This window comes from Camelina sativa, chromosome 8, assembly GCF_000633955.1.
Source record: "Camelina sativa cultivar DH55 chromosome 8, Cs, whole genome shotgun sequence".
NCBI lineage: Eukaryota > Viridiplantae > Streptophyta > Magnoliopsida > Brassicales > Brassicaceae > Camelina > Camelina sativa.
The window spans coordinates 8835980-8852754 of NC_025692.1; the positions used below are offsets into that span (position 1 = coordinate 8835980).

The 16775-nt window shown below is 35.2% G+C and overlaps 2 protein-coding genes and 1 pseudogene across 4 annotated transcripts; 1 reads left to right on the forward strand and 2 right to left on the reverse strand.

Moving 5' to 3' along the window:
• On the reverse strand, positions 996–5230 carry LOC104706757 (CDPK-related kinase 4). Its single transcript, XM_010422969.2, has 11 exons — positions 4466–5230; positions 4125–4255; positions 3834–3875; positions 3609–3717; positions 3423–3501; positions 2925–3221; positions 2691–2800; positions 2335–2439; positions 1890–1952; positions 1466–1633; positions 996–1365 (listed from the first exon to the last, which is right to left on the reverse strand). The coding sequence occupies exons 1-11, from the start codon at positions 5006–5008 to the stop codon at positions 1228–1230; spliced, it is 1785 nt and encodes a 594-aa protein (XP_010421271.1). The 5' UTR covers positions 5009–5230; the 3' UTR covers positions 996–1227.
• Positions 8799–10995, reverse strand: LOC104706758 (annotated as a pseudogene).
• On the forward strand, positions 11692–16768 carry LOC104706759 (general transcription factor 3C polypeptide 5). Of its 3 annotated transcripts, none has more exons than XM_010422971.2 (15): positions 11692–11912; positions 12128–12288; positions 12537–12786; positions 12894–12983; positions 13052–13142; positions 13390–13450; positions 13896–13938; positions 14054–14225; positions 14307–14405; positions 14848–14916; positions 15097–15235; positions 15492–15693; positions 16008–16105; positions 16210–16255; positions 16404–16768. In XM_010422971.2, the coding sequence occupies exons 2-15, from the start codon at positions 12154–12156 to the stop codon at positions 16577–16579; spliced, it is 1671 nt and encodes a 556-aa protein (XP_010421273.1). In that variant the 5' UTR covers positions 11692–11912; positions 12128–12153; the 3' UTR covers positions 16580–16768. The 3 variants fall into 3 exon arrangements, with proteins under 3 accessions (XP_010421273.1, XP_010421272.1, XP_019083931.1); XM_010422970.2 differs by having other exon boundaries at positions 11693–11912; positions 16008–16108; XM_019228386.1 differs by lacking the exon at positions 11692–11912 and having other exon boundaries at positions 12148–12288; positions 12533–12786; positions 16008–16108.

Consider the following 16775-nt stretch of genomic DNA (forward strand, 5'->3'; position numbering starts at 1 on the left):
AAAAAAAAAAAAAAAAAAAAAAGCTAATATATTTGTTTTAGTTTTCCAAAATGTGTTACATAAAGGATTTATTCCCTTATTTTTTTTTCTTATAAGAATGAGTGTATCAGAAATCAAAATATATCAGATACAAACAATGTCTCTTAATTAAACACAGGTAAAACGAGTGTAACTAACACTGTCGAAGAAAAAGTGGTTACAACTTACAACTAATTTAAATTGTATGAATGCTAAATTAGACAAGACCCACAGAATCAATAATTTACGAGTAGAGACAGACTGATTCATATGAAAAGCTTGTTCTAACCACCCACTTCAATTTTCTCTACCATACTTTTTTTGTTCCCTACGAACCTCCGCATTTTTGGTTACACTCACTTTACATGTTTGAGAAATATATGTTTTACACTAGTACTACACATGCAAGAACAAATCATCCTCATCGATTTATAGTTTAGGAAAAGCGAAAATGATTGACGGTTAATTGCTATATTGCGTTAATTTCATCATGGGGCAGGATGACAAGTAATAAAGTAAATCCCTATGTATGCAGTATGCTACATAATCTTGAAAAGATTCAAGAAACCACAACCTTTTTTGCTTGTTCGTTCTTTGAATTAAACTGCTTGAAACAATTGCGTCACTCGCTTCTCTTTAGACAATTCCCGTCCCAATGGATTGGTGTGATGTTTTCACCTGATTTCATATATTGCCCGGGTTTGCCAAAGCCACAACGACAGCTCCCCTCGGCTCTCACTAAACACTAGTATGGCACTACACAGTATATGAAGTTCGGCGCGAACGGAAAAACCAGATTCATAGGATAGGACAACTATAACTCACAATTTTTAGAGATGTTACCAATTCGAGTAAAATTAGTACTATTATCTACTTTTTGTACGTCGTCATTTTTCACTAGCTTTGTTTTTTTCCATTATAGCTATCTCTAACTATGCCGATGTTTTATCATACTAACAAAACTGAAAGCTGAGAAACAAGATCAGAACAACGCCTCCCCAATTCCTATAATATATAAATATGTTTCCTTTTTTGGTTTCTTTTAGGTTTTGGTTCCTCTGAAAACAAAATGCTCCACGAATCATTTACAAAGGAAATAAATACCTACTTGACTTCACTTCCACTTCAGGTCTCTGATGACGACGTCATTTTTGGATGTTTCTTGAAACTCAATTCACATGTTAGAAGAAGACTTTACATTACAATATGTCACCTAGGTCTCGAGCTCGAGCTTCGTACGGTCACTCCATGCAAGAACTTAGCATAGCCCAAGAAACTCAGCTTTCCGTCTGAACTCCGGATCCAATCCTTGAGCAGAGGATACGCACTCGGTCCCAGGCTCATCTCCTGCAGTCACACACACCACAAAATTAGAACAATGTTTTTAAATCTCAAGAAATCTATGGTGATATACGCGATCTCATAGAAGTTTAAAGTCGGACTGTACCCCAGCAAGTTCTTGGACGGATATGATTCGGTTTCCTTCCTGTTCGAAATGCTCAAATGCTGAAGTTGCAACCTGTTCCCATTCTTCAAGAGCCTCCAGTTGGTAAACACTGACTGCAGCCGCACAGAACTCATCAAAGTCGAGTTTCTTTTGCGCCAGCGGTTGCATCTTCATAGAAAGGAAAAAAAAAAAGGTAAGAAAATAGCGAAAATTCAAAATCCCAGTGCTACAACTGTAAGAGTATGAAAATCAGTAAAGAAACATCAATCGCAAGCACAACGAGTCAGAATCTTTTAAGTTTCCCACCCTAGAGGAAATCTACAATCATTTTCGACTAGCACCACCATGAACCATATCTGCATTCATAATTGGTTCACCCATAAACTTCAAAAGCAAAGACAATATATAACAACAGATACGTTACCGTGTTTAAAATGTCAGGAAGCCTTGATTCTATCATAGCATCAGTAGCATATCTCGTTAAAGCCTGCAGTTACACTCAAAACGGTTATAATTGATATGTATAAGTTTAATGTTCTTTTGTACATCAACATTCTATTTGTTTGAATAGGAAACTATTTCGTATTTCTTTTTCTCAGGAAGCTTTTAGGTCATGCAAGCTAGATAGAACTTTGAAAGATTTATCAGGGAAAAGCTTTGTGCTTTGTTTATTGGCTTTTGCTGAAGGAAACCATTTTGGTGTTTTAGTTCTGATTTGTTTCTCTTTGCGATTTTAAGCTCTAAAATATTTCAATTCAGAAAATGGGATCTCGAGATCAATAAGGGATTACATATAGTGGATATAATAGATTAATAAATCAAATACCGAGTAAAAATGCTATAGCTTAATCAGGAAAAGACACACTGACCGTGGTGAAACAGTTAAGAGATAGGCCTCCGTCTTTAGGGTCCAGGAGCATGAACTGTGCCTTAAGGAATACAAGTTCTTCATCGGGTATAGCTTTGGAGAGAGCCTATTTAAAAGATTAAAACAGAAAAAAACCGATCAAGATAAGAACACAGACAACCATAAGACAAATGTTATCAAATGAATGCTGTATCAGGATATTATTCACTGAGTGCCAAAGAAAAGATGAGTAACATTCTGTTTGAAGCATTAATAGTCTGAGGATTTTGATAAGTAGATCAGCTATGTATATATAAGTAGAAAGAGAAAAGATAAATGCGCTCGATTATAGTATGAGGGTATCAAACAAACACTTACCTTAAGTGCTGATCGTCTAAAAGGTGAGGCACGAATATAGGACCTGACCAACTTGTAGACGGAGAAATCAAGAAGTAAACCAGGGTTTTCATCACGTAACCACGGATGAGCTGCAAAAAATATCATATAATAATACCGCTTATGGATAGCCCAACTCATAATAATACTTAAAGCAATACTCTTTTTTCTTTTTCAAGATCAGTGTCCCATATTAAACCACAAGAAAGAAATTACCTAGAGCTTGAGCAGCTGTCATTCGTTTCCTATGGTCCTTGTTAAGAAGCCTTTTCACAAAGTCTTTGCCAGTAGGAGATATTGAAGGCCATGGCATATCCTCAAAATTAGGGTTAGCTCTAAGCACACATCGGAATATCGCAGACTCAGTTCTTCCATAGAATGGTCTGCTTCCACAGAGTAGTATGTAACTTATGACACCAATGCTCCACATATCCGCTTCAGTGCTGTAAGACCTATGGAGGACTTCGGGTGCAACATAGTATGCACTTCCTACAACATCATTGAGACGCTGATCTGCAAATGTAAAAAGATTAACAAGAAAATTAAACGTGAGCATAATCTTATACATATGGGATTTGCAAGACTAATAATGCCAAGGGGACAGAATAACAGTTGTGGTAATGATATTGAATAACACAATGCAGCAAAAATCACCAGAAAACTTTAATGTCAAAGCTTGTAACAAGAAAGGGGAACAAAGAAATAGATCATTACCATATCTAATGAAATCAGACAAGCCAAAATCTATGACCTTGAGTATTGCATCCTCGTTTCTGCTGGTGAAGAGAAAATTCTGGAAACACATTTGTACCATGTGTTTAAGCAACCATAAATAGCAACGAAGACGGAATAGGTGGCATTAACTGAAATATCAGAAACTTAAAAAAGCAGACTGTGTACCTCCGGCTTCAGATCACGGTGCACAACACCTTGAAGATGAAAAAAAGCTGTTGCAGACAAAATCTGCACAAGAATACGTTTGGCATCGACTTCAGGGTATCGTCCACCTCTGCAGTAACATACAAGATAATAATACAAGGTTGGAACCCATATCTACTGCAAATCTAACTAGCCGTGGTAGGCCGCAATTAAAACACTCATATGAAAGCAAGACTTTGGATTTACCTCGCCAAAATTCTATCCAAAAGCTCTCCACCTTCGCATAACCTAGAAGCATATAAGAGAGAAAGATTGAATATTCTAAAGTCGACTCCTTTAATAAACTAGTAAATCTTTTGTACTTTGAATGGTATAAATGAAACTAGTAAATCTTGTACTTTAAACTGAAAAACTTGGAAACAGCCAGCCACTTAAAAATGTAACATTTACTTAAGAACTCCATGATGAATCTTCCAAATCCAAACACAATGAGATAATTAAGAATGAACCATATAGAGTTAAGTAAACTACACTTACTCCATAACAACAAAGACGTTATCAGCATCCTCATATACATCATAGAACTTAACCATTTGCCTATGCCCGGACAAAGCTTTCAGCAACTTCACTTCTCGACGAACATCTTCAATAGATAAAGCCGATGTCATCTGAAAAATCAAAAAACCAAGTGATCTCAGAACAAGCTCAAGAACCTAGCTTTTTAACATTCTACACTCCATCAATTTGAGAATCTTGGACTCTCTCTAAAATCTTTACAGAGATTATTCTGAAATAGTGATTAATGTTGTGAACAGTAAGAACCAAGAGTCCCTACATCTCTGATGGTTAGGTATTACATTGTCTCAAACTACACAAACCTTAGCTTTGGAGATGATTTTGACGGCAACGGTTTGGTTCTTCATCTTCCCTTTCTTGGCTTTCGCCCAACAAGTATGACCAAAATGCCCTCGCCCTACCTCCTTCCCCAACTCATACTTCCCTTCGAAGTTCTTCCCAAACCCGAAATTCTTATCCAGCCTCTCTCCGCCGTTATCACCACCGTGATCCGCCACATCTTCGCTATCCTCCGGGATCGGCTCATCCCGAGGCTGAGGCGGAGCACCACGTCGCCGTCTCAAAGCCGCCATAATCGGTTTCGCAGGCGACGGTGGAGGAAACGGCCATTTGAACTTTCTTCCGGGAGTTCTCGCCGGCGATGGAGCTACTCCCGCCGGCAAAGGACTCTGGAAAGGGCTAATGTTGTAGGAGTTGTTGACTTCGGAAGCAGCCGGAGACTGAGGAACCGAACCACGCCGGTTATTTTCCGTCGGTTGAGAAGGTTGATTCGAAACGTCGCCGTTCCCGGCGGGGATCTCGTCGTCCTTGACGGCGGAGATGTTCCGGCTGTAACAATGACCCATGACCGTTGGATATTGAGCTCACAATTGACTGATCGGTCAGAGTCAATACATCGGACGGTGAGGAGACGAAGTTTGAATAGCGAAGAAAAAAAAAACTCAAATGTTTTTTTTGTAAAGGAGAAAAAAAAATGAAGTTTTCAGTAAATAAAGAAAAAAGAGCTCAGAGATTTAAAGCAGAAAAAAAAAATAAAAGAAAAAAAAGAGGAGAAGGCGTTATTGTTTCAAAAGAAGAGCACCCACTAAACAACAAGAGGGAAGAGCGCGTAGTGTGACATTTAATCACCTTTTTTTTTTAATTGTTGGTTCAATTTCATTTAATGACGCTTCTTTCATGTGTGTGTACACATCTTATGATGTTAATTGTTGAATTTGAAAAAGTAACGACGAAAAAAAAACAAAATTTTATTGTAGCTTGGATTTTGGTTTTTGAAAAAAATAATTTTGCCTCAATATGGTGAAAAATAATTGAGTTGCTGTAAAGTAAAATTTTCTTCTTCAATTTAATTATTTTCTTACGAATTTGCTAAGAATTCTTTTTTTTTTTTGTATGTTGAGCATAATTTTATTTTTGTAAATGATTCAAAAAAAATACTGTTTCGTGGAGGATTGGTATTTCTTTTATTTTTGCAATGTAGAGGGATTGGTTTTAGCATACATTTAATTTTTTTTAACAGAAAATGATACCGTGCAATGTAAGAAACTACATTAGGCGGCAATGCTTTGTTAAAAAAAAAACTGTTTAACTTCTAACGCTAGTAACTAAAAGGATTCCTGCGTCATTTAAATTAAAAAGGTTTTCTAGTTATATCTTACCGTTACACATAATTACAATAATGTTCTATCGATTTGACTTACATGATCCAATATTTCCATATAACGATATCGACAAAAAATAACTTTTAGTTTTAGTCTCTTAGCTTTTTAAAAAATAGTCTAATAACTACATTAACTTTACAATGGCTTACTAACTAAAATATTGTAGAATTAATAGTATGTTCGTAAATATAAATAGCATTACAATATCACACACATTTTTATATATGTATATATATATATATATATATATTATTTATTAAAAAGTGTTATCTTGGAAAACAATTATACCTAAAGTTAATTAAACACTTTACTATTACATTTCTTATATAATTTCAATTACTTACAATATATTTTTCGTCAAAATTGAACTTTACGAGTCAGAAGTCCAGATACAATTGTTCGGTTATCCAAGAAGGGGAATAACCTTTTATCAAAATAAAAATTAGAATGAAGGCATCCATATTTTACTAGAAGATTGACTACCTTATTACAAATTTGTTTAGTATGTTGAAACACCATTTTCTCGAATCGGCTAGTCCAGTAATGGATATTTTGAACTAAACCAGCAATAGACATATCATGAGTACGTCTGTTAACAGTTTCTATACGCACTTGACAATCTCTTTCAAAGCAAACCATTCTGAAGCTTTGGGTTATGTATGTTGCATTATGTTAGAGCTAGTAAAGCTTTAGCGTCTTCTAAAAGTGAGTTAGCATAGTTAAGTGATGAAGTTCCCCAACATTTGGCAAACGTGTCATAATCACATACAATCCCCGCCAGTGATTTTTTTGTGTTTGGGATTATATTTTGCATCAAGATTATATTTGAACAAAAATTATGTTGGACGGTCCACTACAAAATCGAAGGAATAATCGGTGTAGATTCAGATCTTCTCCGTTAATTTGGAATGGTTATTGCAATCCGTTTTTAGATTTTTGGTTATTAAGTAATAAATTGTTTAATTAATCAATTTTAAAACCTTAATGTTGAAATGTAGTTGATAACTAGATTTTTTTTTTTGCCACCAGAATACAAAATTAGCTCAAAAAAACCAATTAGAAGAAAAACTGTTCACAAAGGTAATTGGATGCGACTCCACTCTAGCTCGACGCGCCAGTTTGTCCGCTCTATCATTTTGTGATCTGGGGATCTGAACGACAGAGAATGAAAGGAACTCATCCTTATCTTCTTCAATAACGTCCAGATATGTATTGAAAGCAGGCCACTCAGAAGACGAAGACACCATCTTCACCAAATCAGAACAGTTTGTGAGAAAAACAACTTTCTCATTATTCGCACTAATCATACAACTCATTGCCCATGGGAGGGTTTCCACCTCTGCATGGAGGGGTGACAAGCTACGACGAGAATTAGATGCATTCATAGTGGAAAATTCTCCCTCAGGAGAAATGCAATACCATCCTCTACCCATAAACTGGTCAGTCGCCTTCCAAAATCCATCTACCAAACATCGGTAACTAGATCCATGATCCTATGTGCAAAAAATGAATCCCTCAAACATCTACCTAACAAATGATTCAACAATTTTTTCGTTTCCATTTTTTTTAATAAAGATTTCAAAATAATAATAAAAACGCTCGTTAGTTACAGAAAATAAATAAAATAAGGGAAGTAATAATGTAATAATTTTTGAAGAAACTGACTCTGATCTGTCACCATATGTCCATATATGCATGAGAAACGCGAAAACGAGTTAATACAGTCACCTACTACCCCCTCCACCGTCAAGCACTGAAAGAGACAACAAAAGGCCACTTTTAACTTCTTTTAATATAAACCGGTTGAAACGGCCTTGATACAAATTAGTAACCAAAATCCCATTCAACATATCGCCGGTTTGGTCCAAACCATTAGATGGTCGCCGGTCAAATGAACCAGAATTTGCTGCCTTCTCAGTAGGAGAATCAATCAATCGTCTCTTAACCGTATGGTCCGGTTTGATTGTTGACTTGTGTCGCACGAAATATCTTGCGTTGGGTCTGTCTGGTCGTAACTTTTTTCGTATACGTAATCTCTATTCTCCAACCATCTTGACCGGTTGGTTAGCCGACGATAGTCTTATCAGTTGACATTTTCATTCCAATTTCTATATATATATATTTGGCTTCTCCTTTTCTTTCAACCTTTGTATACGTTTATATATAAGTATATAACAGGTTAATGTCCCAAATTTTGACAAAGTTCTTCCCGTTACACAAGAGGACTAGGTCAATTTTATAATCTTTTAAACATGATTTGTATATTAAATTACAAACATAAAGTCAAGTAAAACTTCCATATGTAGTGTCCTTAATTTTTCTGTTGTGGGTTCACATTTGAGTGTAATTTTGTCAAATCATATAAAACAAACCAAACAATTCAATCAAATATCTTTTAATATTTTGTCAATTATATCGAACCAACGTTTTTTTAATAAAATTTTACATTCATATAGAAAAAGTCGTTTAATATCATAGAGAAACGAACTAAATTAAATAGCTTAATTCAAACAAAGATGCAATTAAAACTCAAGGAAAAAGATTAGCAAAACAAAATTAAAAGAAAAAAACAGAGAAACTAAATCTTCATTCACAAAGCAAAACTCTCCTAAAATCTAACAGAAACAATACCAAAAATATCAAATATTAAAAAATCCAACAACTTTCACTTTCATCAAAAAAAAAAACATTGAATAAATCATACCAAACATAAATGCGTGAAGAGCCAGAGAAAGAGAGAAAGTGAGGATTTGTACAAAAAGGTCTTACAATGATCCATATATAAAAGATAACCAAAAAGATGTTCCCAGAGATTAAAATAATTGAAAAAAAAAAAAAAAACAGATAACAGAATCAGTTTGGTTCTGAATTTTTAGAAGAAGAAGAAGAAAGATTAGCCTAAGTTACTGATAGTTCATAGTTCAAAGATACCCGAGCAGCCTGTGGAACAACAGAATCTCAGAGTGATTAGCTTTTAGTTTACATCAGAGCGGTGTGGCCTTACTGGCGTCTTTGACGGGCTTACCCTTTCACACACATAGACAAAAGCAAAATATTAATCTCACAGTGATAAGTAAGTATTATAAACCTTATTTTGTTTCTTGTAAGCTCACCTTATTGGGAGCCCTCCCAAAAGAATACCACTGCAATTAAGAGCAGAAACTGCTTTTTCTGCCTGAAAATACAGGCAAAGAGTCATAACATATTAATAATGTTCATAACGGAGGGATAAATAAATACTATAATCAAAATTCATGAATGGAAACAAGCAATTAGAAATTCACCAGAGTAAATTCGACAAAAGCAATGCTGGTTTGGTGGTAACAGTCTCCAATAAGCCTCAGATGGTGAACCTAAAAAGAAAAAAAAAAAAACAGAGATGGTGTTAAATGAGAAAACACAACATCGTTAATAGTTTATACAAACGGGCTACAGTCAAAACCAAATTATCTATACCTCACCACAAGCTGTTTTAAAGAAATCTTCCAATTCCGTTTGAGTGACCTACATTTTAAAAAAAAAACGTATATAAGATGGTAAACGTTGATTAGTCTGATATGAAAATAGGTACTGAGCGTAGCAGAGGGATTTGACAAAAATGAACATAACAAGTTTTACCGTCTTGCCAATGTTAGTACAATAAACAGTCTTGCACACTTCTCTCGCTCGTCCTCAGACTAAAGGAAAGAAAACAACGTTATGCGAACACGTAGTTGTGAGATTGAATCAGAGTTATCTATAGTCGTCAAGCTCAAGATTGATTATATCAACTTACCTTTGGAAGGAAATATGGGTTAACGGGCGTGATCGCTGTTTTGGAAATAAGAACCCTAATAGGATGAGAACCAACCATAGTACCCGATTTTCCTAAAGCAGACCTAGCTCCCTCTGAGAACATTACTTCACTGATTAAAAAACAAAACAAGAACAATTCAACTGATAATAAATTTGGCACAAATACCTGAATTAGTGAACTCAATAAAGGCGAAACGGAGAATAGACTTATAGTCACCGCATATACGGCAATCAACAACCTGCATGTAAACCCAAATATTAGCACCCAAAAAAAAAATGTATAAGAATTGAGTGAACACCAAGAAACAAAAGTGGTTTAAAGATCATTACGTAAGTACCTGGCCACAAGATAAAAATAGACTTGCAAGCTGCTCCTCAGTAACCTATATAAAAAGATAAATTAAAGAGAGCTTTTGGTTATATATATATATCAGATTCTTTATGAGAAAAATGCTTTCTAATTGAGACAATATATATATATATATATATATATATATATATCTCTGTTTTATACTTGTTGATCGATGTCTGAGATATACACAGTTCTCCTGATCTGACTCGAGGTTCTTTTGTTCATCCATCGCCTCCCTTGGTCAAAGTTCATTCTCTGTGTTTAATTAGCAAGACTTAAAGAGCAAGCATGCATTAACAAGAATAACAATAATCTAACAAAAATCAATATGCACATAGGTTCAAAGCTTTCAATCACTACTTAAAAAGGGTTACTTCATTACCATAATCTCGAAAATGTTGAAATAAAATAGAAAACAAAAAAAAAAGATGGAGAAAATGTGTGTGGTATGAACAAATTGACTAAATTCCTCAACACCGAGACGTCAAAAATGAAAAATAACATGCAAAAAGAGTTAAAAAAACCAGTTTGATCAAACATTGAGCAGAGATTTCATGAAACATAATAAATCCAACACAAAGAGATAATAATTCAGAGAAAAATATAAAATATGATATGTATACCCTTGTAGCAAAATGGCCAGTCTCCTCAATAGAAATAACTTTCATTGGAAAATAGTTAGCAAACCATAATCTATTTCTTAAGAACTCGGAGTGGTTTAGAGCTTGCAAAGAAGGAACATATTCCTTAGCCATTGGATTCAAATGACTCTTGAGATTCACTTCATCACTGGTTCTTTGTGTCGATTCGTTTGTGAGATTTGGAGTTTCGACAGAGCTATTGGATTCAGGTTTCTGATCATCAGGACATGGTGATTTTGTGTCTTTTAAGGAATCAGTGTTGTTGTCTGAATCATGATCAGAAGAGTCAACTTTCACATCAGCATTTTCAACAACAGCCATGATCAAACCAAAAGATGGATGTTCGGATGGAAATAAGATATCAGAAACAACTCATGAACTGAAGAAATGTTTGAAGCTTTAAGGAAATGATCATAATGGAGAGATCTCATCATTATGATCTTTATAGCTAAACAATACTTTCTAGTCAAGATTTTTATTTCATTTTTTTGACATTAGTCAAGAAAATAAGCAAATACAATAAATATTATTATTATTTTATTTTATTTTTCTTTCTAAACTTAAAGTGATTTTTTTGTCAACCATTTATTAATAAGATTCTGATATTATTTTCTCTTTTTTATTTATTTATATTTACTTTTAGTTTCTTATTTGACAACATAATTTACCGTTTTTTTCTCTTTTCTTTTTGATAATTTTCTTCGTAACTTTTTTGGGGACAATCAGGTTTTTTTCTTTTTTTTTTTTCCTTTGGCAACATATATTAACAACCTTTTTAATGTCCACAAAGGTGAATATATAAATGCGTAAATAAATACTTACTGTTTTTATACGCGATTTCCTTAAAAGAATAAATACAGTTCATGATTATAGTAAAGATTTTATTAATTTATATAAAATGGTTGTTTCGTGTAATATTTTAAATTTTAAATATAAATTGTATAATTAGTGTTGAATTTTTTCAAATTATTTAGGTATTTGAGTATAAAAAACACCAAACTTTTAGAAAAAAATTACTACCATTGTAAATAGTGGCACTCTGTATTTTTTTTTTCCAGTTATAACCACGTGTTAATTTAGTCAGAACCGGCCCGGTTAAGTGTCACTCAAGACTCCGGAGATCAATTATCCTAAACGGCAACGTTTAGCATTCCGCCATTACGGGGAGGAAACAGATCCCGTGCAAAAGCTCCGGTGATTCTTCTCCGACCGCCGTATGTTCTTCCGGCGCACCAGACGGCCTTCTGGACCGGCTCTAGTTCGAGATCTATTCCGATCCTCTATCTAAAAGCTACTTCTGGTAATACAATCGTTCTCTCTCTCCCTCTGTATCCTCTGCGTATTTGAATCGTATTGACTAGAGTCTTCGTTACAATTGCATCGCTCTCTCTCTTCCATGGCTTCGGAACTAGTTCTACCTCTATTATTCAATTCCTTGTTAAATTTATATGAATCGTATTGACTAGAGTCTTCGTTACTCATCTCATGTATCTCTTTTGTTTCTTGGATTCACAGTAAGGTGAATTTGGAAAAAAACAACAATGGGAATCATCGAAAACGGAACAATCTCGGGTAACTTGCCGAGCAAGGAGGCGTTTGTAATTCACTATCCTGGGTACCCATCATCTATTCCCCGAGCTCTCGAGACTCTTGGGGGAATCCAAGGGATCACTACTGTAAATTTCGCATTTTCCGTAGACTTTTTATTTTGTTTCTTTGCATGCTACATATCACTAGGTATCCCTGTTGTGATACTGATTTCATCCATAGAACTATTTCATAGCATTCCTTGATTTCGTTGGCTTGATCTATTTCACTATTTTAGCAAAATTGGGTGAATGAAGTGGTGTTTTAGTTGTACATCTTCTACAAGAAAAACATTAAGTAGCAAAATAATCACTTTGATTTTTCATTTTTTGGGTAGGCAAGAGAATCAATGTCAAACAAGCTTGAGCTACATTTCCGCCCTGAAGACCCTTATGCACATCCTGCTTGGGGAGTCCAACGTCCTTGTAATGGGTTTCTGTTAAAAATTTCTAAGGAAGCTGTTAAGAAAGATTCTCTGCCTGAAAGTCAACCTGTTCTTGCCACTAAAGATGCTTGCTTACCAGAAGCTTGCCCACCTCTTTGTGCTGATATTGTAGCTCGTGTGTCTGAGTCGTATTGCTTCGATGGTACATAACCTAGTTCACCAATTTCTGGGGTCTTGTGCATTTAAGCTTCTCTTATATTGAGTTCTTTTTTTTTTTTTTTACTCTTATTCATGTGGGGTATTGTGAAGGCATGGCTGACTATCAGCATGTGATTCCTATTCACGCGGATATTGCACAGCAAAAGAAGAGAAAATGGATGGAGGTGAAGCCGCTTGCAGGTGATTTGTCTCTATTCATTATGGAGGTGAACTATGATGTTTTATAAATCCTCTCCGATATCATGCAGGAAACAATGACCTAATGGACATGGCTGATGAAGATGTAATGATGTTATTGCCACAGTTCTTTGCACCCAAAGATATGCCAGATAATTTGGTGTAAGATTACACTGTCTTAATTATTCCCAACAATTTTATCACTAATACCTGGTAACAGAAATTTTGTCCAAGTGAAGTTATCTGTTTTCATCTGAATCTTATTTAGGAAAACCCGGTGTTTGTTTCATAGGATGTCTATTCCGAAGTGTTTTAGTTATAGACTTATAGGCGAAGGATGTAGGGTACCATAGTTGACTAAAGTGTTTTAAGTTCTATTATTAATTCCACTTACGTTGTTTGTTCACAGGCTGAGACTTCCAGTAACATCACCAAAAAAGAAAGAGGAACCAACTCAGACTCTTTATGAGGTAAAAGAAGAAATGAAACCATTTGACGTTTCTGGATAAACAGACTGTTGAAGAAATAATAACTCAAATATCATCTGATATGATAGACTATATTGTCTTACGCAACTAATAGACCGGTTGCTAATTCTTTAATTACTATAATGGTAAGCTTCGAGACTTTGTTGACGGATTGGCCTTTCTTAGGCAGACCTGGTTTTGGATTTTGGGTGCTTGGAAGAGGTGGATTCGCTTAGTATTTTCAGGATAGTCGTTAGTTTGCAAACGTTTTTTCTAAAGCCTGCAATTGCAGAGTCAAATAATCTGAAGCCTGTAAAAGCTCGCAGTTTCACATTTCCAAAACATCATGGGCACGGCTATTCTGTTTATTTTGATTGTTAAAAATTTCATGACAGTTTACTTGTGGTTGCTAGTTCTCCATTTGCTAATTGATTTTCTGATAATGCAGATAGATATTGGCCCAGTATTTGCAATTGATTTCGGTGTTAAAGATATCCTTTCCTCCTTTTTACTAATCTTCCAAATTTTATTATTGCTGAGTACGAAGCCATGCTTTTTTGGTGATCATTCTGTTGGATATCTTTGATCGGTCCTTAGCATTCATACAGATCCCAAAGATATTAAACTGGGAAGACGTAATTGTTCCCAGCTCCAACCAATGGAAATGGCAAGTGGCAGTGTCTGCACTCTTTGAAGAGCGCCCTGTGTGGACAAGAGATTCCATAGTCCAACGACTACTTGATAAAGATCTTAAATGCACACATCATATGCTAAACAGGTGAACAGATTTTGTGCGTGTCTTATGTGTATTAGTTTTCTTAGTACTGAAATAACCAACTTTTTGGAGTTTTCTCTGCAGGTTTCTTCTTAGATCTGCATATTATTTCTCGGGTGGTCCATTTCTTAGGTTCTGGATTAGAAGAGGCTATGATCCACGGAAAGATCCTGAGTCTCGTGTGTAAGTTATATATCTATTAATCCACTCATAATACAATTGCATGGTCTGTGACATGGTAATCTAGGATTCTCATTTTTTGCACCTCCAAATAAAACAGAATAGGTAGGTTTGACCCTCCAAAATGCCAATGTAAAGGGTAACCATGGCCGGTAAGAGTTTGTGGTTTTTTTCACTCCATCGTTTCCTAATAGAGGGGAAATGGTCAATTACACCTCTGAACTTCCACGTGTTTTGCAAAGTGTTTTGGAAAATGATACAATTTCTAATTGGCTCAATTGGGAGAGTATTTTGGATCTTCCAATGCAGAAAGTGTTGGTGGTGACATCATCCGGGTGTTGGAACTTACAGTGACATGAAATTTTCTTTTGTAGTTCATATTACTCTTGCATCTAGTCTGCTGAGCTCTTCACATCCATCCTCTTTGTGTATTTTATCTTTTCAGATATCAGAGAATGGAATTCAGGGTTCCACCTGAATTAAGGGGTTATTGTGATGCCAATGCAACTAACAAGTAACTTTTTCCTATTTCCTTGTTAACTCAATTTTTTCTCTACTCAAGATTCTCAATTTGCTAATATGTATGCCAGAAAAACGGAAAACATAATAACAATTTTTGCAAGTATATGTGGATTTATGTATGGAAAAGGTGCAATTATAAGGTGATTTATTCTTTCCGTCTTATTTGTGACAGGTCAAAGCCAAGCTGGGATGACATTTGTGCTTTTAAAGTTTTCCCTTTCAAATGCCAAACATTTCTACAGTTATTTGAACTTGACGACGAGTACATTCAACGAGAAATAAGAAAGCCTCCCAAGCAGACTACTTGTAATGTAAGAGTTCTAAGCTTAGCTTTTGTTTATGAAGTAGATACCGATAAAATTAGACTCTGCCTTAGTTTTAACAATGACGGGTAGATATGATATGTTACTCTGCCTTAATATGCACTTGCAATGTTGCTAAAACCTACCTCACCAGTCACCCAGAAAGTCGTGTAACAATTATCTTTGACCAGCCGTTAAAGTTTGTGAATTGGGAGATTGTTTTCTGTGAGGTGTTTATTTTCTGATTTGATGTTTTTTGTGCCAGTATAAAACAGGATGGTTCTCTGAAGCACTGCTTGATAATTTGAGACTCCGTGTAGCTGTGAGGTTTGTATCTGTGTTTCCTGAGCCAGGTTTCGAAGATGTTTTTAAATCTATTCAAGAAGAGTTTGAGAGGTCAGAAAAGACACGAATTCAGAAAGATGCAATGAAACCAGGTCAACGGAATCACCACGAAACACCTAAAGGTGAGATCGGCAAGGAAATTTCAGTTTTCATCTCCTTTACGTTTTAGGCAGTCTATCTAGTGATTGTTAACAACGAAATGAAGGCAGTTCTACTCTCTCAGTGGTCTCAACACTGTGTTAAAGTTCTGTGAAACTGACTGAATAAACTTGGTGGAAACGTTGCTATATATGAGTATGTTAGTATATATGAGGGGAATCAATCAATCACATGTGCCTAAATCGAATGAAGAAGGCATAATTTTGTCATACATTTTGTGCTATGCTTATTCTTTGATAAAAATGGATTAACATTGATGTAAAATGCTTATTCGCAGATATGAAAAGGTGTAAAAACACAAACGAAGAGAAAGATGGTGATGTTAATGCTGATGAAGATGCGGAAGACATGGATGATGAATCCGAGGACCTCAATGTGGTGACTACGCTTACAAACTTTGACTTGTTTACATCACTTATTCGTTTTTTTCGAAGGCCAATTCATCATTTCTCTGTTACTCTTATGTTGTTCTTTTGCAGGGTGCAAATGATGATGATGATGAGATATCATTAAGTTCTCATGGATGTATCCTTAAATGCCATAAACTCTCATAACATAAGCACCAATTAATTTTTAAGTACTAAAGTACATTCATACAGATTCTAGAGTATGAGGAGACAAGTTAGAGAGATTGATCTGGTTTGGTATAAGTTTTTCCTTAAACAATGATAAGATGACGACATGGAGAACAACTCCAGAACCTATCTGCAAGGTTTGTTCAATAGTTTTCCAAGCCGCGCACCAGCTCTATATGGTCCTGGTGATGGTGGTAGCGACGGAGAGTATCCGATTTACGAGCAAGAGTCCAACGCTTTGGTGGATGATGATGACGACGACGATGACGAGTGAAGAACTTTGCATATATGTAGTGTGTAGCTAATGTAAAGAGACAATCTAAGGGTAAAATGTTAGATTGATTGTGCAATTAAGGAGAATGTAGTAAAAAAGAAAAGTTCGTGGGTTGTAAAGTTCAAAATATAAAAACATAAGATCTATTGTGCAATTAAAGAGAATATAGTAATATTAAAAGATTAGATATGCGAAT

Excerpts from the sequence above, each read along its gene's own strand:
- LOC104706759 (XM_010422970.2), top strand. The coding sequence starts at position 12,154 with ATGGGAATCATCGAAAACGGAACAATCTCGGGTAACTTGCCGAGCAAG. Across the intron at positions 13,143-13,389 it reads GATATGCCAGATAATTTGGT|GCTGAGACTTCCAGTAACAT; the intron begins GTAAGATTACAC and ends GTTTGTTCACAG. Across the intron at positions 16,256-16,403 it reads ATCATTAAGTTCTCATGGAT|ATGACGACATGGAGAACAAC; the intron begins GTATCCTTAAAT and ends AACAATGATAAG.
- LOC104706757 (XM_010422969.2), bottom strand. The coding sequence starts at position 5,008 with ATGGGTCATTGTTACAGCCGGAACATCTCCGCCGTCAAGGACGACGAG. Across the intron at positions 4,256-4,465 it reads AAATCATCTCCAAAGCTAAG|ATGACATCGGCTTTATCTAT; the intron begins GTTTGTGTAGTT and ends TTGATTTTTCAG. Across the intron at positions 2,801-2,924 it reads GACAGCTGCTCAAGCTCTAG|CTCATCCGTGGTTACGTGAT; the intron begins GTAATTTCTTTC and ends TATTTTTTGCAG.